This window comes from Pinus tabuliformis, chromosome J (genome assembly GCF_031772625.1).
Source record: "Pinus tabuliformis cultivar Carrire ecotype Pingquan chromosome J, CPIR1, whole genome shotgun sequence".
NCBI lineage: Eukaryota > Viridiplantae > Streptophyta > Pinopsida > Pinales > Pinaceae > Pinus > Pinus tabuliformis.
This window is the reverse complement of record NC_142295.1, coordinates 589,055,507-589,079,565: the sequence shown is the minus strand read 5'-3', so window position 1 is coordinate 589,079,565 and position 24,059 is coordinate 589,055,507. Positions and strand designations below refer to the sequence as shown.

Sequence of the window (24,059 nt, the reverse complement as noted above, 5' to 3'; positions counted from 1 at the left end):
CTCTGCTAGGGAGGATAAGATAAGGTTAAATGAGGTATGTATAATTTTTGTTCACGTCAACTATAGTACTAAAGCTAATGATCTAATGCTCTTTTAAGAGATAGTAACATATTATGAACGAGTCTATTTAGATATATATTAGAAATTATGACATATGTGATATGTTAGCATTCAAAGTCTTCTCTACATATGAAGACTAGGTTATTGTGATAAAAAATAAAATGAACTCCATCTCATGTATAGAAGGCTTGTCACTAACATTCTCTAGGGGTTTGCAGCTAACACATTTGTATGTTTGTAGAATATAATAGTTTAAAGTATGACAGATCTTGAAGACTTTAGAAGCTGATATATGTAGAGTTTGAAACCCTAGCAAGGGTTTCAATTAGAAAACCCTAGAAACAAAACCCTAAATAATTGTTTCCAATGTAAGAAGAAAATCTAGCCCTTGAAGATGACAAGAATGACATCATACAAGAATTGGTCCAAGATTAAGAGGGAGCTAACCTTCCTTAAAAAGATAAGTACCCTACATCTCCTTTCTTTGACTACTATTGTTGCTATTTCCCTTCGCTTTTTGTTCTTTCATAGTTTTCTAATAAAGCTTGCAGGTCAAGAAAAGAACTATCTAAACTTGACTAGCAAATGAAAGAATTGGAAGAACGTGGCAAAGCATGAAGATTAAGAAGGAAGAAGTAGTTTGAAGTATGCATCAAAGAAGTCGATTAGATGGCAGCAAAAGTTCACTTACCTCAGCTGAAAAGAGGGAGCTGTAAGATCTTGGATGGATACAATATTACTTGAAGTTTGGCAGAAAACCCAAAGAAGCTTGTGATCAAAAGAGAAGATGACAGATCTATGGAAATACCCTTTAGCAAGAAGTTGAAGAGTTGTTGATATTAGTGTACCGACAACTGATGGGTTTGATTCAGAAATACATTGATTGAGTTGACAACTTGACAATATGAAGATACTACTGATGGTTGGGAACTTGTATGATTTCTTGGAAGAGCATGAAGCAGATCTCTGTTGCAATATGAAGGAAGAAGATGTAAATGCTTGTACAATCAACTATGAAGAATTTTGGCTCCATAAGGTGTTTGATCAATTACTTGATGACATGTTGGATTTGATTATGATATTGATCAAAGCTGCATGAAAATTGTTAGAGAACCACAAATGTTGAGGTGCTTTATTATTCGAGAGTATGATGTAGATAGAAGTCAAGAAGTTACAAAAGATCTCCACGGAAGAACCAATCGCTCATGAAAAGATGAAGTTCCTTTTTATAAAAGGATGAGTATTTTTGAGACAAGCTTAGGCTTGTGGTTATCTCCTCCCTGGTTGAGATGGATGGAGTGAGGGTGGACATCATGTTCTCCATGTGTCATGTACTATGGCTAGGACTAACAACTGTAAGCTCTGGTAGGGAGAATGGTGGATTGAATAAGCATCAAGGAGGTACATTCTTGAGTCATGTATTGTGATTGACTAGGATTAACATCCTAAGTTGGATACATGGACTTGGTAAAGAATGGTTCGAAGGACGTACTTTCCTCGGGATTAGGAAATGGTCTTGCGAGGTCATACCTTTGGAACACCTAGGTGGGGTATGTGCCTTGAGAGGTGGCGTGGTGTCCAAATTTACACCTCACAGTATTATTAGAGCGTATTAGTCAAGGCCTTGCTATTTTGACAATGTTGGCTACGGTGATGTAAATCGTCATTGATGCTTATCAATCTGGATCCTTTCTTATAGAAGTTCTCAACTTGAGAATATTCTGATAAGTCATTATGAATACCTCCCTAGTTAAGAGGGAGTGTTGAAATTGTAACTAGGTTCGGTCTTCATAATTGTTGTACTTGGATTAATATGTATTTCATGTAAAAACAAAAACAAAAATTATTGTTATTATTATCAATCATGTTCTTCATGCTATATTTTTAGTCAAAAGAAAAAGTCAAAGGGCATGTTCTTCGTGACTCTATAAAAGAAGAAAATTTGAATTTTTGTAAGCGTCATTTGTTCCTCCATGTTGCCATGTTGGCCCTCCAGGATGAAAAGTCGGCCTGCCCAAGAGTCGTGTCTCTTCGCATGTGGAAACAACTATATATTGGCACCAATCCCTCATCATTTTGGAAACCATTTGGATCTTCGTCTGAAGAAGATATCTCGGGTCTGTGAAGAAGAATGTAAGACATATTGTAAGGTACCTTCCTCTGAAATGATGTGAACTTCTGTGGACAATTTGGGCTATCTGTGGTTACTTCTCTGTGGACAATTCGGGCTTCCTGTGGCTACATCTCTGTGACATATCAGTGACGATGATGATTCGTTTCGACATATCAGTGATGATGATGATACGGTTATCTGTGACCTATTTTTCTGTGATGTGGCAAACTTAAGTAAACAGATTGGTTGAACATCTTGTTGATGAATCATGGCAGAATTTGGAAGGCTGACTTGGCACTTGGATCACTGGTTGGTTGACTTGGATTTCTCTTGTTGATGAAGACTCTATAAGGAAAGGATTGACGGGTTTTCCCATTGTGGGTTTTGCCCTGGCCTCTGGCCTAATCTCTGGTGTTTCTTGTCTCGTGTGCATTATGATTTCTTATTTTGTATTTGAATGGTAATTGCTTGATGAAATATAAAGGAAAAACTAAAGAAGAACAATAAACAACTTCACAAGTAATTATCATGTTAAGAAATTCTCACTTGCATTGGAATTTCAACAGCAGGCAATATTGATAATATCATCTATGTTGTGTATAAAACACATTAGTTTGCTAGCTAAATCTTTGGTTCAGGAGATACTTAGGCAGAAAAAACTGAAATTCACTCCTTTTGGCTCTTATGAAGACAGCTCTATCCTAATTGCTAGAGGGGTTTGGCAACTTGATCTGGTCTGCGGACAAGTATATTGAACTATATGGGCTGATCCTTAACATGTGTTTTTGCTAATATTTGTACTTGGTTTTGAAATTTTTTGATTTCTAAGGAATCACATTGAATAAAGATCAATATTCCAACTTGTTTTTGAGAAGTATGCCTATTTCTATGATATGGTAATTAGATAAGTCTTATGAAAAGTTCCAACTATTTGTCAAAAGACTGTGGCCTCATTACATAAAGACTTACAGATGTGCCAGTTAATATGAATCCATGATTTTAATGTGTCTTGCTTTGTTGTAATGTAAAATATGAACATATGAAAAGTACAATCTGACTGATGCTGCATTATATATACAGGTGTATGAGAATACAGAGGTTAAAAAACGCATTGCCATGGGAAATCCATACCGACAATGGCTGGATGAAAATTGTAGATCCCTAAATCCTGCTAGCTTCTTTGCATCCACATTGTTGGATGGTGAAATAGTTTTAAGGCGTCAGCAGTAAGTATTGTAATGGGCACCCTGTAAGTTTTGATGTAGATATTGTAGCATTAATGAACATGCTTTTCTTGTTTTGATGAAACCTTTCTGGTATTTAACAATTGTAAGAAAACTTACAAATCAAACTATATCAAACTAAGTATTGTGAAGATTAGGGTGTCTTTGAAATCTCATATTTGATTTTCTGTTTGGAGATATAGTAGAACATTATATATTTAATAATTTATCATTTTAGTTGCAAGTATTATCAAATTTCTATATATCTCCCTCACAAAACGATTGAGTCAAAGCCAATTTCTTCTATTCTTCATAGAGAAACTAGTTTTTATATACCTTGTCTCTGAAGTTGAGGCATTTAAAGTCTGAACTATGAAGATTCTATTTGATTTAGCACTCTCTTGAATAGGCCCGAGGAAAAAACAAACAATATTAATCATTTGCAGGAAAGTGTTTGGGAATCATTTTCAGATATGATTGCCAAAAGCTATGGCATGGACTTCTGCAATATATATAGAAGTCACTAGACATTGCCGAGGACAAGACTTATTTGGCCCACATGTTTAACATTACATGTGACTTGGAAAAGATTGTTGGAGAATGTAACCAGTTTCAGTCTTTATAATTTGTACCATTTTGCATTTTACGTAAAAAACAAAAGAAAAGAAGAAAAAATAATATTATTTTTCTAGACAAGTATGTCCTTCATGCTTCTAGGTTTTTTGAGTCAATGAGTCAAAGTTCTATTTGGACCTATTGTAAAGAAAAAGGAAAAATAAAATTTTTAATATGTAATTTTGGGTCAAAACCCCTCTAGGAGACAAGTCAGCCTACATGTCAAGTTGGCCCTGCCCCATTGGACATGTATTCACACCTCCTCTAAACAATATAAATAGAGGGAAGATGGAGCTCATTTGGACATACACACTTGATGGATTGTGGTCTGAAATATCGCAGAGAGGCAGAGAAGAAGTGGAGAGCCGAAGTTTGAAAGAGAGGATTTCTTCTTGAGCTAGAATTTGTGGAAGTTCTACCTTGGTACATCTCTTGTTGCTGGTCTCTTGCTGATGGATCTGCTGGAAAGAAGGAAGGCTTGACTTGGCATCTAGAGGTGGAAGTTTTTTGTGGTTATGGGTCTTGGATATCTCATTTGATTTGATTCTATAAGAAGAGAATTTTCTAGGTTTTCCCTTTGGAGGGATTTTTCCCTGGGTTGGAGCCTATATCTTGTGTTTTCTATTTTCTTGTGATCTTCATGTTTACATTTTGATAATTGTTTGATGAAAAGAACATAATTAAATAAATAAGAAGCCAACAAATTTCACAAGCTGTTATATAAAAAAAGGAAAATCTAATCTATTCGTAAAGCCTCCCAATTTTCCAACATGGTATGAGAGCTTAGGTTTGCAAAAGGAGGCCTGAAGATCACTCCTTTGTGGTGAATTTTAGTGATAATTCAAACATAACACAATGGCTTGCATTCTCTCAAACTTCGTGGCTCACAATTTTCATCTATCTAAGGTTAATATTTCAGTGACCTAGTAAGAACAATGACTTAAGCAACTCGTATCTCTATATAAACAAATGTATGCGCCCTTATGATCATTTGTTTAGGAAAGGTTCAAAGATACAAGCCCGCACCAAAACCTCAGAGGTTCAGATTTTGGCTTCATATTATCACTTGACTATGGTTATAGCTCGAAGCTCGTATTAACAAAAGCTCGTTGTAGATCACCCTATGTGGAACACATCATACAATTGTTTATTGCATTATTTTTAGAGGCTCACTCTTCTTCGCATTTCCTATGGCAATGATCCTTTGATATGACAAATACCTCAAAGGATCACATTACATATAACTTTGAAATCTCATTTGATGGCAATAAGACCTTGAAAATCGTGGGTTTACTGTCCTGTAGCTTGCATTACTCTGTAAATTACTTAGTTTACAATGATCACTATGGTTCGACATGTTGAGAAATCTAGGGGCAACTAGATTAGGTGATTTCTCTTACTTTGATAACTGCGTGTGATGTATTTTTACTTAACTTGATTAGCTTCTTCCTTCACTTGATTATTATTATGTTCTTATCATCAAACAAATACTAAATTATGAAGATCAAATAGACAAGAGGACACAAAATGTAGGCTACCAGCCAGGGCCAAAACTTCTCCTTTTGAGAGGAAAACCCACAAGAATTCTTCTCTTCTTATAGAATGTTTAGATGACGAATTCCAAGACCTAAGACCCTTGTCAAAGACCCTTCCAAGGCCAAGTCAAACTTCTCCTTCTTGATGAACTCTTCCAGCTACTTTGACCTAGCAACTTCCAACAATTTCGACCTAGCAACTTCCCAGCAACTTCGACCTCCCCAACAACTTATTCTGCAACTTCGACTTTCCCAACAGTTTCTTCTGCAACTTCAACTTCTAGTAGTTTCTTCTGCAACTTAGACTTCCAATAGTTTTTTCTGCAACTTCAGTCTAGAAACTACTTTAGAAACCCTAACATGAGAGAGAGAGGTCCAAAACTTTGATCTTGCTTCTCTTCTTCCTTTCCTTGAACTTCGTCCTTTTTCCTTGTCTTCCAGCTTCTTTCTTGAGTAGATTGAACTTCTTTCTTGCTTGAATGAATGTCTCTCCAAATGAAGTCGAGGTTCCCTTATATATAGGCTTCTTAGGAGGTTGAATTGCTATCCATGAGGTCGACTTGATCCTTCTTGTAGGCCGACTTGTTTGACAAGGTCTTGGAGGGTCTTTATGACACTTTTGACTTTACAAAAAAATTCTTTACAAGATACAACATGCCCAAAGGGGTCTTACATGTATGACAATGACTCTTTTGACTTCATAATTCTATGACAAACCTAGAAGCACTCAATGGGTGCTTGACCTACAAATAAATTTATCTTGAGCATGAAACCCATGCATCAAGAATTATAATAGTAAATTTTTTTTCTCTTTGATATCAGATATATAAAATCATGATTACAATAGACATTACACATTCCAGCACGACATGACTACGATGTGAAGTTTATTATGGAAATCAACAAAGTAACTCAGATTCATCTTCTCTGTAACTGAGGAAGTTCACTATGTAACAATACTTTGTTTTATGGCTCATTCACATCGTTGCAACTCTAAAGCTATCATCCTAGCTATTGTCATGGCTCAAATACATTTGACAGTAATAGAGGCTCAGTCTTTATAACTGTGACTGTAATATATGGTGTATGACTGCGATAATGAACACATCTTACAGTGGATGATGGATGGATGTAAGGTTTGCTGCATGAAAGGCTTGTTTTCTATATGGAAATAGTGCATCACCTTTATAACTCTCATATCTATTGTCACGAATTTCACAATCCTGAAGCTCGCATCAATATTTTTATAACCATGATACTTATGCTTACAGTAGATTGAGGACCACTTGATTGCAATGATGGCGCAATGGCTTGGTCTCCAACAGTGGTTCGATAATAAACCTCGTGGCACATCATATACTCGGTGGCTAGCAGAGATTCTATTGATCGTGGAGGAATACTTGGTCAAGCACAATAATGCGACTAAGAAACCCTGTTTTGACAATTAGCTGAAACTTGTTACACTTGCTATCGAAGGAATGAAACTTATGACAAAGGCATGAACCTAATAAGTTGTGTCTTGATTATGCTTAGGCTAAAGTTCAAGTGTCTTATGCATAGCAAAGTCTAAGAATGGAAGTTGCAAATCTGACAGAAGATACCATTTGTGGCAATGATCTCCTATGGAAAATGTGAAGTATAACAAGCAATGGCTCTCTAAGTTCAACAATGATAGTAATATATAATTAGAACTAAAATATTGTAATCCTTCGAAAACATGAAGAAGGCATACTGTGGCGTAAAGCCGTGACAAGAAGTGAAAGACAAAAATGCTTGTTGAATGACTCATTGAAGCAGCTCCTCATAATCTTGGAAGCCAGGTAAAGATAATATGAGGTACGTATCATACATACTGATGTTATGATAATGATGATCTTTGCATGAGGTATGCCTAGCTAATTCTCCACTGAAAAATACCTCTTATTGTCAACCTTTATCTCTGCCTGCTCCACTTCTCTAAACCCCTGTACAACACTTGGTCAAATGGCTTCTGCGCCCTTTCTAAAAGATAGAAAGATCGACCCAAGTAATAGCCTCCAATCTAGTGCAACGAATCACTGTCCAAACTCTGGTCTAGAAATAAGAAAATTCCCTGCAAAAGCTCGAAGCCTTTGACCCATGCTTGCTCCCACAATGTGCTCCACGAAAATACCTCTTTGCCCAAGAAATGCGCACTACTGAGTAAACTCTTGCAACGATGTCCAATGGAAGCTCTGAATTGAACTCCCCAAATTGCCTCACTAGGGAGACACTTGATGTTCTTCGAAATGAGGGTGGAATTCCCGCTCGGAAATTTTTTGTGCTGAACAACACAGTTTGTCTTGGCTAAGTAGCTCAAGGGAACTAGTGTTGAATTGTAAAATGACCAAAGATATCCAAATGAGAGCCTCCATGCTCTATTTATAATTGTTGGCCCTCTCCTCCTTGGTGGCCCCCACTCTCCACTAGTTCGCACCCTTTCTCTTTCTCTCTCCTCCACGAAGTGTGAATTGGTCCATTGTGTCGAATTTCCTTCTCTTATGGCCCCCACATTCCATTAGAATTTTAATTTCCGATGTTGCACTAATCGTTGTCGGGATATTATTGACACGGGGAATAAATCGGAAAAAATCGTAAAAATCGGGAAAAAATCGTAACATACAAAAATATTCATTTTTTTGCAATTTTTTTAATATCGAAAGCATCTACAACATAAAATAAATACATTGACACATAAATATGATAAAAGAACTAATATATAAGATGTTTAATATCATTTTTAGTGCTACATCACACATAACAGTGAATCATGTCCTGAATAGTAAGTCCTGACTCATGACTCCCAACTCAGCCTCAAAATATCAACAAAAAATATAATAATGTATTTCATATCATGAGTCATAATGTCATATACAATGAAATGAACCAAATAACTAAAGTCTAATACTACTGATTTCCTTTGCCCCTCTAGATGTAGATGTCGGTGGAGTTGGCAGTAGACTCTGCTGTGCTCTAGAAGCTGAAGAACTAGGAGCTACAGGAGGTAGACCACGTCCTCTACTTGTGACAGGGGTAGCTTGGGTCACCTCCTCCTCCTCATTAAAAAAAAATTATTATTATTTTATTTTTCCACAATTTTTTCATAAAAATCGGCAAAAAAAACCTTGATTTTATCTTCTTTTTGAAAAAATCGCGATAAAACGATTTTATCGCGATTTTTTGGCGATTAGTGCAACACTAGTAATTTCCCATTTCTCCGAAGTCCCATATGCGAAAAATGTCTCCAATGCCCAGATTACAAAATTGTGCTATGCTTAGCACCTCCCCAATAAACTATGAAAAATAAAAAATGGGGATATTACATCAGTAGCCATTTGGATTTATTGGTTGCTTGTTTGCCATCTCTATTTGAAGTGGGGAAACATTGTTGATTGGGTAGATATGGTGGATTTTTGCTTGAACCATTGGAGCTCCTTTTCATTATGTCATCCAATCCCTGTGAATCTAACACAATCTTTCAATATTGTGTATAAATCATTTTTGTGATCAAACATAGAGGACTTGTGGAAAATCTTTGTTTGAATCAGAGTCAATCAGCTATGTACTCGAGTCAAGCATTTGGAGTAATTCTTGTTTGAATCATCCATCTCTTTGGCACATGGCAGCTAAGAATCCATAGTATGACTTCTAAAGGGCTTATCATAAGACGCTTTGAAGGGAGGTTCTTGCCTCATGCTCTACCAAGATCATATGTTTACAAATTTATCTCATTTATTTTCAAGTACTCTTATTGAGTATCTGCTACTTTAAAGAGCTATTCATTTAATCAAAGGGCAGGGTTGTCCTCATACCCTTTGGTTATCATTGTGCATATATTGAAAATTGCTATTTAAGAGCTTGATTTAGCATTTGTAAATTAATTGTAAATACTTTTTTGTATATACCTTGTGTATAGATCTAACTTTTGTATATATTTTGAATTTTCCTCCACATAGTAGATATTTTTTTTTTTTTTGGTGTTTTCTTGCAGATCTGAAGAGGGAGGGCAAGGGTTTCGATCTACATCTCTTGATTTAATTAATTGCAGGTAGATTCACCCGAAATTTGAAAGAGAAATCGAGATCCTTTGAGTGAAAACCCTCCTCTTCATAAATGGTTAGGGTTCTAAAGGGAAAAATCAAAATTTTGAGTAGTCTTGTGTTGCAAACCTCCTCTTCAAAGCTGAGAGGGTTTGAAGCTAACTTTGTGGATTAAAATCGATTTTTCTTAAAGGAAATTTATTTATAAAATTCTCAAAATTTTATTTGAAGATTTCGTTGGGGTTTGACATTTTGTTCTTGCAGGGCGAATATTTTTTTTTTTGGAAAAGCCGTGAGCTTGAAAGCTCCTTCTTTCATCAATTTAAAGAGGATTTTCAAAAAGGAATTTTGGCATAATTTTTTTTTTGATAATTACTGCAAAGTTGGAAGGGTTTTTAATCTCGATTTTTGTGGGTGACCTAACATGGTTTTGCAGTGAACAAGCAGCAATTTTTTGAGGCCACAAAGCTTTCTTGTGGTTTTAAATTTTTGGTTTTGATTTCATAAGTTAACCTTTGTTTTTTGCAGTGATCACTGAAAGTTTTGAAGAGGGTTTCTTTCATTTTTGAAGCAAAAAATTTACTTGTTGAAGGTCTGTCTATTCGCAGATTTTTTGGCTTAAACGAAGTCTTTTGTAGACCTTTACTCCTTGAAGTCCGAGAGCAGAATTGTAACCTCTTTCTCTGGTGCAAAAACCACATTGAAGGAAGGTTTCATCAAACAAATATTTGAAGAGATCAACCCTGGAACCATAAAGAATTCACCTATAATTTTTGTTGAAATTTAAATTTAATTTTTGGGACTAAGTTTGGGCTAGGCCGAGAGCTCTAGCAGCCTCTAGATCACCAAAGCCGTGAACCTTATTGACTGTCATTTCATCTCTGTTTGGAGGCAGTGAGCTAGAGAAGGTTTAATCTATTATTTTTGAAGTGTTTCTAATTGCAATTGTAGGTGTATCAGCCTTGTAGCTTGAGGAAAAAGTTGTTATTGAATTTTCTTATCATTGTAGATCTTCTTGAGTTGGAAAAGAGTCCTTCCTTCTTGTCTTGAAGGGCCTCTTTCATTTGTAATCATAATAACAAAGGCAATCTTGTTCTTGAGGGAGCTTGGGATCTCAATCCCATGGTGTCCCGTCTCCTTATTTAAAAGGGATACCTTTGTTTCTTGGTTTTTGGTTTTAGATCTAGCCCATATCTTGCATTTTGCATTGCTAAACATTGCATTCTACTTGCATCTCATAGTTTGCATTTCTAATTTGTCTACTTGATTTAGTTGCATTTGAATGTCTCGTCTTTGTTCACTTGCATTCTAAGATTTAAACTAGTCTCTTCTCTTCCTTAGCAATCTCATTTGCCATCTCTTAATTGAGCTTGCATTGTATAATGTTTACTTGTTTCCACTGTGTAAATAAGTAAAGGATATCTTGAATATTTTTTTTTTTGTTTAAGGCATTTTTGAGTTATTTCTTTAACATTTAATTTTAATTGTCATTTCTTGTTTCATTGAGAAATCATTATATGCTTCATTTATCATTTGTGTAAGCTAATCTTGTTCTAAGTGTTTATCATTAACTTGTGGATTAGTATCTCTTGTTGGAAATAATACTGAGAGGGGGGGGGTGAATCAGTGTTATCAAATTCTTTTCAATATATCTTCCAGATTTATACTTTAATTTATTCTTCAGATATTGATCATTAATTTGTATGTCAGTACCATATAATAATGAGCAAGAACAAGAAAAACAGATAGTCACACCAAAGAACACCAGATATAAGGTGGAAACGCAATGTGGGTGAAAACCACCTATTGAAATATGTCTCTATCTTCTTTCAATTAGAAACTTCTTTTACAATGATTTTGTACTGGTGCAGTCCTTTACCAGTACGCAGGCTGCAACCTGCTGAGAGCTACAACCCTCTCTCATTTTCCAGTCTCTCCTGGAAGGGAGCTACAACCCCCTTAGCTCTTGTACTAGCTGATCTACTAGTATGTAGGTGCTGACCTACTTTTCTTCCAAAAGGACCACTTTTCATAAATTTTCAAATTGGATCCAAAATAATCATCAAGTACATGTGAATCAACCAATCTCCTTTTATAATCACCCAATGAATCAACCAATAACTTCTCAGAATGCAGTGACCAGAAAAGCAATACCAGTAATCTAAACCCAGAACTCTGCAACAATAGATAAAAGGCAACCAACAAATATTTTAAGAAAAGTCTGCAACTATACCAATAGAAACCTGTGAATATCCTCAGTTTTTCTGTGTCTGGACTGCGCAACTCCGCACCTGCACTGTCTACCTGACAGTGTACCTCCGCACTTGCGCCTTCTGCTGCTCTGCATACCTCCGTACCTGCGCCTTCTGCTGCATTGCGGACCCCCGCACCTGCGCCTTCTGCTGCGCTGCGGACCCCCGCACCTGCGCCTTCTGCTGGACTGCGGACCCCCGCACCTGCGCCTTCTGCTGCCTACGGACCCCCGCACCTGCGCCTTCTGCTGGGTTGCGGACCCTCGCACCTGCGCCTTCTGCTGCGCTGCGTACCCCCGCACCTGCACTATGGATTGCCTGCGGACCTTCGAATAGAGCCAAATTAACAGTCCTCCAATGTGCCACAGACAGTTAGATCCACAGATTTGATCATGCGCCAGAGAGATCACGACCTATCAATAGATCCGCCTTACAATTTATAGATTTTACCTTGATTTAGATCTAGCTTTTCAAACTGATCACCCAACATTTCAGATCTTAAGATATTCAAATTTCACAAGTGACTAGCCAAATGATCTCCTTTCCTTTTTATAGGCAAGCCCTTACTCAAACGATGGAACAAAACCATCGAAAACCAATACAAGGGATCCAAAAACTGGGGTTCAATAATTTATATCCTATACCACGGACCAAAACCATAAGATCATGTACGTCGGACTAAATACCATGGACCAAACATAAAAATTCCGACGTGTGCGCGCTTCTCTGCATTGAAGTGAGTGAACTGGGGGTCCGCACCTACTGTTCGGATAACTTGTGGACATGACCGCACTTTGTGAATGGCGTGCCTGCGGGCCCGCACCTTTTGAACGGTGTACCTGTGAACCCCTTATTTTCCATCATTTTGAGGGCCTGAACAGAGATTTGCCACTTGAGTGAGTTTCCATCAAGTACAACACCTGTGACATAGCGCCAAACCTGAATCATAATGCCAACAATCTCCCCCTTTGGACTTGATGGCAACCCCAAGATCCTCAAAGTCATTTTCCTCCTTTGTCATCAAGGGCAAAGGGTTGTGCTCCCCTTGAGTACATGCTGAAATGTCTGTCCTGCTGTGCTGACCATGCTCCCCCTGACTGTAGGCAAGATCTGCAAAAAGATGTTCTTCAAGAAGAACCATGACTTATACATCATAAAAAACCTTCCTATCACCAAAAGACTCAATATATACATCCATCACCCAACCAAGTGGGGATCATCCATCCAACCAAGTGGGGATACAACAGAAATTTACATATGTCAACCAAGTACATTACATATTCATCCCAGGCATAGTGGGGAAACCAAAATAGGCCGTTACATGACCTTGACACCAGAGATAGAGACAAAACATTAGCAGCAATATTCAGATCAGCATCCTTCTGAACTTTCTCCTGCAAGACCTTCTATAATAACGCCAACAATGTATTATTAGAAGAATATATGCTCCCCCTGAACCTGTGCGAGATGGTCTTTGACCAATCCATAAACCAGCGAATGTACGCGTATACCCCATATGAAACTCGCGTACAACCAACAATCTCTGAAATAGATAAGATTCACCAACAAGATGATGCATCAACTACCCCCAGCGTTTGCCTGAGGTATTCAAAGGTCTCCCTAGGCAGTGGTTTGGTGAGTATATCAGCTACTTGTTCCTTAGAAGGAACATACTCCAACTTGACTTTTTGTTCAAGCACTTGTTCCTGAAGAAAATGATATTTGATAGGTATATGCTTGGTTTTTGAATGCATGACTGGGTTCTTTGAAATGCTGATAGCACTTGTATTATCACATAGGATGGAGATAGGTGGAGTACAAGTGATTTGAAAGTCCTGCAAGGTTTGCATCATCCAAAGATGTTGTGTGCAACAAGATGCAACAACCATATACTCTGCTTCAGCTGTAGATAAAGCAATTGAACTCTGTTTCTTGTTGAACCAAGATACTAATCTGGAACCCATGAAGAATGCACCCCCACTAGTGCTTTTCCTGTCATCCACGCTTCTGGCCCAATCTGCATCTGTATAAGCATGAAGTGTGAGATCTGTATCTCTAGGATACCATAAGCCATAGTTTTGAGTTCCTTGAAGGTACTTGAAGATTCTCTTAACTGTCTAAAGATGAGTTTCCTTTGGATTTGCTTGAAATATTCCAACTATTCCCACTGCGTGCATGTTATCTGGTCGGGTACCTGTCAAATAAAGTAGACTTCCAATCATGGATCTATAGGTTAGTTGATGCACTGCTGCAGATTCATCATTTGCACTGAGGCTGCATCCTGTAACCATAGGTTACATACTGGTTTTGAATCTTCCATGCCATACTTCTTCAAAATCTGCTTGAGGTACTTGGTTTGAGACAAAAAGATATCGCCTTCATTTTGTTGGATTTGCAATCCAAGAAAATATGTCAGTTCTCCTAGCAAAGACATTTCGAATTCTTTTTGCATCACCAAGGCAAAGCTTTGACTCATAGCTTCTTCATTGCTGCCAAAGATAATATCATCTACATACACAACAAGTATTAGCAATTTGTCATTTTCAATTTTTATATAAAGATTGCTATCTGTTGATCCTTTTGAAAAACCTTGTTGATGAAGATATTTGTCCAAACGGCAGTACCAAGCCCTTGGAGCCTGTTTAAGACCATAGAGAGCCCTTTTTAGTCTGCATACAAGATTTGGATCATTCCCAAGAATGAAACCATCTGGTTGCTCAATGTACACTTCTTCTTCTAAGTCTCCATTCAGAAACGCTGATTTCACGTCCATTTGAAATACTTTGAACTTCTGAAAGCTTGAGAGAGCAAGGAACATTCAGATGGCCTCAAGTCTAGCAATGGGAGCAAAAGTTTCTTCAAAGTCTATTCCTTCTTGTTGAGCATACCCTTTACAAACAAGTCTGGCCTTGTTTCTAATCACTTCCCCATTTTCATTCAACTTGTTTTTAAAGATCCATTTTGTCCCTATAATATTCTTATCTTTGGTCTAGGAACCAGCTCCCAAGTGTTATTCTTTTCGATCTGCTCATGTTCTTCATCCATTGCCTTGACCCAGCATTCATCTTTGCATGCCTCTTTTACATTTTGTGGTTCAGTGGAGGAGAGCAATGCCAAATAGCTTGAGGCTTCTGCAATTGTTCTTCTTGTTTGTATACCTGCCTCTTTCTGCCCCAAAATTTGAGATTCTGGATCATTCTTATGAACGTACCTGGATGGAGTCTTCTCTTCTATCCTTATCTGTTCCTCTGGTGCCTCTTGAAGTTATTTTTCATCATCAGTCTGATTTGAAGGATGGTCTTCATCCTCTTCGATATTTTCATAATTTACTTGCCTAGGAATGTTTCCTTCTTCATCAACCACTACATCAATGCTGTCAACAATTCTTCCAAGTCTTTTATTGTAACACTTGTATGCTTTGCTGTGGGGAGAATAACCAAGGAGAATGCCTTCATCTGCTCTAGGTTCAAATTTGCCAAGATGTTCATCATTATTCTTAATATAGCATTTGCTTCCAAAATTTTTGAAATGTTTTACCGAAGGAGTCTCACCATACCAGAGCTCATGAGGAGTTTGAGTGCTGTTCACCCGGACATTTGTTTTGTTGAGAATAACAACCGCAGCAAATGCAGCTTCACCCCAGAAGGTTGCGGGAGTTCCAGACTCATCAAGCATAGCACGAACCATTTGTTGAACCGTTCTGTTCATCCTTTTCACTACTCCATTTTGCTGAGGAGTCCTAGACTCCTAGCTGTAGAGAATTCCCTTCTTTTTCCATGTTCTTCACAGAAGTCGAAAAATTCATTCGAGGTATACTCCCCACCTCTATCAGACCTGAGGCATTTGATTTTGTGATCTGATTCGTTCTCCACCAAGGCTTTGAATGATTTGAACTTTTCAAAGGCTTCATCTTTGTGCTTCATAAGTCCTATCCAACACATCCTGGAAAAGTCATCAATGAATAATATGAAATATTCTTCTCTTCGAGGTGACCTTTTCCTAGATGGGCCACATACATCAGTATGGACAAGTTCAAGAGGCCTGCTAGCTGATCCTTCCTTCTTAGGGAAGTTAGTTCTGGTTTGCTTACCAAACTGACATGATTTGCATATTGTGTTGTCTGGAATTCTGATGTCTGGAAGACCACGAACTGCCTCGTACTTGCATGCTTTCCTTATATGTGAAAAGCTTAGATGCCCCAAACCCCGGTGCCATAACCAGTGTTCATCATTTTTGCTCAAATAGCATTGTTGTTGTCCTTCTTCAAATATGTATAAATTATTTGGAGTTCTTATGCCTTTGATCACTGTTTTTCCTATATCAAGATCACGAACACTACATCCATTTGATTGAAATATTACTTCAGTTCCTTGATCGCACATCTGACTGACACTTAGTAGATTATGCTTCAAGCCATCAACATACAAAACATTTCCAGCTTTGACTTTATCTTTCAACTGAACAGTGCCTTTTCCTTTTATGACTGCAGGGGTATCATTTCCAAAAAAAACTTTCTTTCCCTTTTCTAAGGCACTATATGATTGAAGTTTTTCTTTATCACCTGTCATATGCTTCGAACATCCACTGTCGATGTACCATTGATTTTCCTGTCCTTCTGCATATAAAGCTATCCCACATCTTTCTGGTTGCGGTTCTTTCATTCTCCATGTTTTGGCATTTGAGTTTTGTTCCTTCTGAGTTGTCTTCCGAAACCTGCTCCTGCATTCAGAATCTTCATGACCGAAGTTATTACAAATAGAACATTCAAGTTCACTTTCAAGGGCGGAAAAGTTGTTATAGGTCCTTTTCATGATTCCAGTCATACTTCTTTGTTTTTGAGCTTCTCTAGTCATGATTGTCTTATAGGCAACACATTGAGCTACTTTGTGACCAAAGTTATGGCAAGAGAAACATTGGCCATTGAAGAAACTCCTGCGATTATCAAATCTATCAACCAACCAATTGTAGTTTCTACTGACATCCATTCTTGAGGCAAATTGGGAAGCTTTTACTTGTGGCTGGTTGTGGCTTCTGTTTGTCCTTAAGGTAGATTGCCCTCGATTTTCTTGATAGTCTTTGTTCATTCTTGAGGTAAACTGTCCCTGATGATTTCTATTAGGCCTTTGCTCGCTCCTTCTTGCTGCATCAAGATAGCTTTTGGAGGTGGATGCTTGAGATGCTTCTCCATTATATCCCAGACCTGTCTTGATTAGTGGAGAACGCTGCACATTGATAATCTCATCCAGAGTTTCAGATCCTTTAACAAATTTAAGATTAAGAGCTTTTGTTTTCTCAATCTCTTTTCTAAGACCAACAATTTCACATTCCAATTTTTCATGATGTTTTTCCCTTTCAGCCAGTTGACATTGCAGAGAATCAATAATCACATTTTTCTCTTCTAAACAAATTTTGAGTTTAGAAATCTCTTCATAAAGACCTTCTTCATCTATAGCATCCATGTAATCATCATCTTCAAAAGCCATTAAAAGTTTATAATTATTACCTCGTTCATCTTCGTCACTATTTGAAAGTCCATCACTATCTTCATGAGTGTAATAGCTTTTCTTATTTGCATTCTGTTTCTTGTTCCATCTAACAGGTTCCTTCCCCTTGTCAATCTTATCCTTATGAGGACATTTGGCAGCATAGTGACCGACTCTTCCACAAGCAAAGCATTTGAAAGGTAACTTACCTCGGAATCATCCAGCACCCCGTTGAAGGTTTTTGACAAAATTTGATTCTTCTTCTTCTTCTGACACGTATCCTGACTCATAGTAATCTCCTTTGCCTGAAGCCTTGAAGGCAACTTCTCTCCTGTCTGATGGTCCTCCTTTCCTCATTTCATAAGCAGTCAGAATTTCGTGCAGCTGTGACATGGTAAGGTTTCGTAGATTCTCTTTCTCTTCTATTGCAGAAAATTTAGATTCAAACCTAGGGGACAAAGATCTTAGAACCTTTTCAACCACAACAACCTATTTTATTTCTTCACCCAATTTTTTCGTACAATTAACAATCTCATCTACACGAAGGAAATAGTTAGCCACACTTTCATCATTGTGCATTCCGAGATTTTCATACTGAATTCTGAGGGTTTGAAGTTTTGCTCGTTTTACTTGTTCATCTCCTTCATAGCTCAGCACAATCTTGTCCCATATTTCTTTTGCGGATTTATGCTGCATAACCTTCACGAATTCTGATTGAGATAGACATCCTAATAGAGTATTGACAGCCTTTGCATTTGTTTCATATTTCTTCTTCTCAGCCGGATCTGTAGGAGTTGTTGATGGAAAAGTGTACCCTGTATCTATGATGTCCCAGACTTCTGTACCAAGAGATTGAAGATAGGCAGTAACTCTTACCTTCCAATATACGAAGTTTGTCCCATCAAAAATTGGTGGCCTGATAGATGCTTCTCTCTCGTAGTTGCTCATGATGATGGATCTTCCTTCAAGCGATCAAGCTTCTTCAGAAGGACCTGCTCTGATTCCAATTGTTGGAAATAATACTGAGAGGGGGGTGAATCAGTATTATCAAATTCTTTTCAATATATCTTCCAGATCTATACTTTATTTTATTCTTCAGATATTGATCATTAATTTGTATGTCAGTACCATATAATAATGAGCAAGAACAAGAAAAACAGATAGTCACAGCAAAGAACACCAGATATAAGGTGGAAACCAATGTGGGTGAAAACCACCTGCTGCAATATGTCTCTATCTTCTTTCAATTAGAAACTTCTTTTACAATGATTTTGTACTGGTGCAGTCCTTTACCAGTACGCAGGCTGCAACCTGCTGAGAGCTACAACCCTCTCTCGTTTTCCAGTCTCTCCTGGAAGGGAGCTACAACCCCCTTAGCTCTTGTACTAGCTGATCTACTAGTATGTAGGTGCTGACCTACTTCTTTTCTTCCAAGGACCACTTTTCATAAATTTTCAAACTTGATCCATAAACATCAAATAATCATCAAGTACATGTGAATCAACCAATTTCCTTTTGCAGTCACCCAATGAATCAACCAATAACTTCTCAGAATGCAGTAACCAGAAAAGCAATACCAGTAATCTAAACCCAGAACTCTGCAGCAATAGATAAAAGGCAGCCAACAAATATTTTAAGAAAAGTCCGCAACTTCACCAATAGAAACCTGCGAATATCCACAGTTTTTCTGTGTCTGGACTGCGCAGCTCTGCACCTGCACTGTCTACCTGATAGCGTACCTCTGCACCAGGGAAAATTTTAAGAACCCCCCCTAAATTTATAAATATAATAAATGGGCGAATCTCTATGGTATATAGGAAAAATGAAAGGCGATTTTATCAATAATATAATATGTATATATAATTTTTTGGCGAATCTCTCACTAGGCATGGCGAATATTTTACTCAATTATAAAATCTTGTAAGATCTTGGCGAGTCTTTCACTAAATAATAAAACTTTGTAAAGTCCTAGTGAATCTTAGCATAGGCTACATGCTGGTTTAATTCCCCTATTTAAATAGGCTACATTCCAGGTGAATACCATGGGTCAATACCATGTGCCATTTTGGTGAATACCATGGGTCAATACCATGTGCCATTTTTATTTTTATTAATTCTAATATTAGGGTTAATAATGGTTTTTTGCATGTTACAAATAACAATCTAGTCCATGGTATTTGTCCCATAGTATTTTGGCTATAGGTTTCACCTAAATATAACCCATTTTTTGAGTGTTCGTAAATATAAGGTGACTTATGGAGTAAATATAAAAAAATGTTTTATTTGTTTACCATACCTCTCGTTTATTTATATTTTTATTAATTTACCATACCTCTTTTACAAATATGGTATTCAGCCCATAGGATTCACTTAAATAAAACCTCTTTCTTGAGCCTTCATAAATAGAACGAGGGTTATGGACTAAATATAAAAAGAGGTTTTATTTATTTACGATACGTCTAGTTTATTTTTATTTTTATTTATTTACCATACCTTTTGAGTAAGTATAAAAAGACATTTTATTTATTTACCATGCCTCCACTTTACTTATATTTTTATTTGTTTACACCCTTACATGTATATAAGGTGACTTATGGAGTAAATATAAAAAATGTTTTATTTATTTACCATACCTCTCATTTATTTATATTTTTATTAATTTACCATACCTCTTTTATAAATATGGTATTTGGCCCATAGGATTCACTTAAATAAAACCTATTCTTGAAAATGGGCGAATGGATTCACTTAAATAAATCCTATTCTTGAAAATGGGCGAATGGAAGGTTGTAAGTCTTAATTTCAAGGGCTAAATTCACCTTTTTTACCCTCTCCCTTAAAATAAGGTGGGCTATTTGAGGTGATTTGTAAAAATGTACTATGATACAAAATATTCGCCCACTAAAAATTTAAAACCCCTTAATTTCGCCAAAGGGCGAACATTCGCCCCTAAAATTATCCTTGCTCTGCACATGCACCTTCTGCTGCTCTGCGTACCGCCGCACCTGAGCCTTCTGCTGGGCTGCGGACCCCCGCAACTGCGCCTTCTGCTGGGCTGCGGACCCCCGCACCTGCGCCTTCTGCTGCGTTGCAGACCCCCACACCTGCGCCTTCTGCTGGGCTGCGGACCCCCGCACCTGCGCCTTCTGTTGCGCTGCGTACCCCCGCACCTACGCCTTCTGCTGGGTTGCGGACCCCCGCACCTGCGCCTTTTGCTGTGCTGCGTACCCCCGCACCTGCGCTGTGGATCGCCTGCGGACCTCCGAATAGAGCCAAATTAACAGTCCTCCAATGTGCCACAGACAGTCAGATCCATAGATCTGATCATGCGCCAGAGAGATCACGACCTATCAATAGATCCGCCTTACAATTTATAGATTTTACCTTGATTTAGATCTAGCTTTTCAAACCGATCACCCAACATTTCAGATCTTAAGATATTCAAATTTCACAAGTGACTAGCCAAATGATCTCCTTTCCTTTTTATAGGCAAGCCCTTACTCAAACCATGGAACAAAACCATCGAAAACCAATACAAGGGATCCAAAAACCGGGGTTCAATAATTTAGATCCTATACCACGGACCAAAACCATAGGATCATGTACGTCGGACTAAATACCATGGACCAAACATAAAAATTCCCACGTGTGCGCGCTTCTTTGCATTGAAGTGAGTGAACTGGGGGTCCGCACCTACTGTTCGGATAACCTACGGACATGACCGCACTTTGTGAATGGCATGCCTGCAGGCCCGCACCTTTTGAACGGTGTACCTGCGAACCCTTTATTTTCCATCATTTTGAGGGCCTGAACAGAGATGTGCCACTTGAGTGAGTTGCCATCAAGTACAACACCCGTGACATAGCGCCAAACCTGAATCATAATGCCAACATTTCTTTCATTGAAGCATCTCTGGTTATAATTGCATCTCATTGAAGCATTTCATTAACATCTCATTTTTCATCTTAGATCTAGTTGCATTTCTAAAAATTGACCTCGAAGCATAAGCTTGGTTGAATAGAAGGTTAGGACCACCTTCTCCACCATTCAATTTAAGAGCTAGACCCTTACTTAACAGTTAAAACAAGTGACCCTGCAGTTCTCTTGTGGACAATCCCTTGTAGGAAAGGAGGCATTTGGGTCGTTAGAAGTCCTGGGTAGGTATTGTTAATGAGGCCTTAGCCTCCTTCCCTAGAACTTCTTTCTACAACCTTATTTAAGACTAGTTTCTGACAATTGAGGAGAAGGCGTTCACCTTAGATTAGGCATTTTAACTAAAATTAACGAAGATCTTGCATCACACATAGCTTAGTCTTGCATTCATTCTAACTTTCTCTCATCTGGCATATTGTTGATCTGCGAGCATTTTATTTCACTTGCAATATTCCATTCCTGCTCTTGTACTTATCATTTAATTTCCTTGCTCATTATCCTTTGATTTTGTCATATTTCATCTTTGAGCTAAAGTACAAATCTTTTTCATCTTGCAGGTTATATCTTTTGCTCATACTTCAATGTTGTGTCATTCTCTTGTACTGACGCTTGTCTTGCAACATTGTTGTTATTGTAACTTGAAAGATCTGTTTACTTGCAAGTATCTTGATTTACATTGAGCATTGTTTTAAGTCACTTGTCTATATCATCTTTTACATCTTGTGTTTTCCATATTGATCTTAATCAAATCTATCATTCACATTGTTCATAAATATTTACACTTGCTCTAATTAATCAGGTTACATCAATAATAATTGCCTTGTCCTTTGTCTCCTAGAGCTTGTTACTTCAACAAGTTTTCCTTCTATCATCATCTTTAGGGGCTACCCCCTTAGCTTGTCAAGGAGAGAACTTAAATGGAGTGAATAGGGAATAGGTGACAGCCCCTGATCTGAGCGTTGTGCCATAAAGATTATACCTTGTGGGGTTGGAAACTTTTCCCACACTTGGGTGTACATTTTAGGCGACAACAGGTTGCTTGAAAAATAGACTGTTGTCTACTATAAGGCAATTCCTTGACAATTTATCTTAATTCTTTGGTGCTGTTCTACTAGATGACTGTTCTTTTGACATAGGATTGTACTTGCCTCTGCTGTCACAGTAAGATTTTCTGTGTCATTGACTCATTGTCATTATTTGTCTCATAGTCTTTTGTTCATGAATCATAGGGTTCTTCTTGTTTGCTTCTTGTTCTATCCTGCATTTCCTAAGTCTCTGCAAAAGTTTCCATTTTTCCTGTTTCTTAAAGATATTCGCAAATGCAAGATGAAAAAACCCCTTTTCTTAATCTACACCTTTTATTTTGTGAGTAACTTTATACCCTTTCTTTCTATGCCTCCACTAAACTATATTGCAAATTTAATTTAATTTTATTGCATTGATATCATAATTTTCAAAAATTGTTGTCATTAGTAAGTGTTGACACTAAAGTTATTAGCTTTGAATGAATTTCAATATGGCACAACTCTCTTAACTTTGACTCTCCTATGCTAGTTCAGACGTTTCTTCATATAATCAAAAAGCAGTTTTCACTATCTTATCTGTCTGTCAGGAGCATCACTATTCTTAGCTTCATTTCTACTTTATAAAACATAAATCTATAATTGTATTCTAATTTCAATTATTGTTGCACCATTCTTGATTGGAAGTTTGCCACACAAATTGGGAACCTCAGAATTGATTTAGTGATGTGAAATCTGTATGAAATATGGATATTGGTTTTCCTTTTTACTCTCTATTACATTGTTCAATGGCTCTGCCCCACAAAGGCTGATTTGAAGCTGTAATTTCCTTTTAAGCCAAAACTTTAATGGGATGGATCACTTCTCATTGAATGACTCTTTTTTGGTTGGTTGATACAGGGCTTATGGATATTCAAGTGAAGATGTCCAGATGATCATTGAAACAATGGCTTCTCAAGGAAAGGAGCCTACGTTTTGTATGGGGGATGATGCTCCATTGGCAGTGCTGTCCCAAAAATCACATATGCTTTATGATTACTTCAAGCAGCGTTTTGCACAGGTATACTTCCCAGCTTGAAGGGCTTCTATGTTTCATATATTTTACAACATTTCTAAGGTATACATTTTCATGGGATATGCATTTAACACTCTAATAGATGTAACTTACATGTTGAGTGATCTTTTAGTCTGATTGGTTGTTATTCAAGCTTTATGAGGGTTTTAATGCAAGTTTGTAGCATTTCATTTCTGTGATATATGCCATCTTACCGAAGGAAATGCATGCACAAGATAAACAATTGGGGGAAGAATCTAACTCACTTCAATGTCTTTGTATGGCACATTATTATATGTTTATTGTTCAAAATCGTCTCAAAATTGGCCATTGAAGATAAATATAATAGATCAACTTTTCTTGAAACAGGACATCCTATCTCAAAATAGCTTTTACAGCTTTTTAGCTTATCTTGCATGTGCATAGATTTTCTACTGCTATGCATGTGCTTTTAAAGAACATAAGATGTTGTTTAAACATTGTTATCTCTTGATCCTTCGAGGAGTATGGGATTGACTCAGTCCATAAGTCGTGGAATTGCATTAATGGGAGGTTCACTAGGAATCTATCTATGGTTGTGTAGATTTTTATCACTATATCATACATGCAAAATAACACAGAATAATTAATGTGGGATTCACATTGCAGTGGCTGATGTTTGACATGGATCAGAGTAGAATTTGGCACTATGTCGTAGATGTGCTAATGTTC

General features: G+C 37.4%; 1 protein-coding gene across 1 annotated transcript in view; it reads left to right on the top strand.

Moving 5' to 3' along the window:
- The window catches only part of LOC149228360 (ferredoxin-dependent glutamate synthase, chloroplastic-like), a 367,732-nt gene that overhangs the window by 52,519 nt on the left and 291,154 nt on the right, over positions 1-24,059 (top strand). The window contains exons 3-4 of the mRNA XM_089378162.1: positions 3,254-3,399; positions 23,195-23,354. Coding sequence (XP_089234288.1) covers positions 3,254-3,399; positions 23,195-23,354 — 306 coding nt within the window. The remainder of the gene's footprint in view (positions 1-3,253; positions 3,400-23,194; positions 23,355-24,059) is intronic.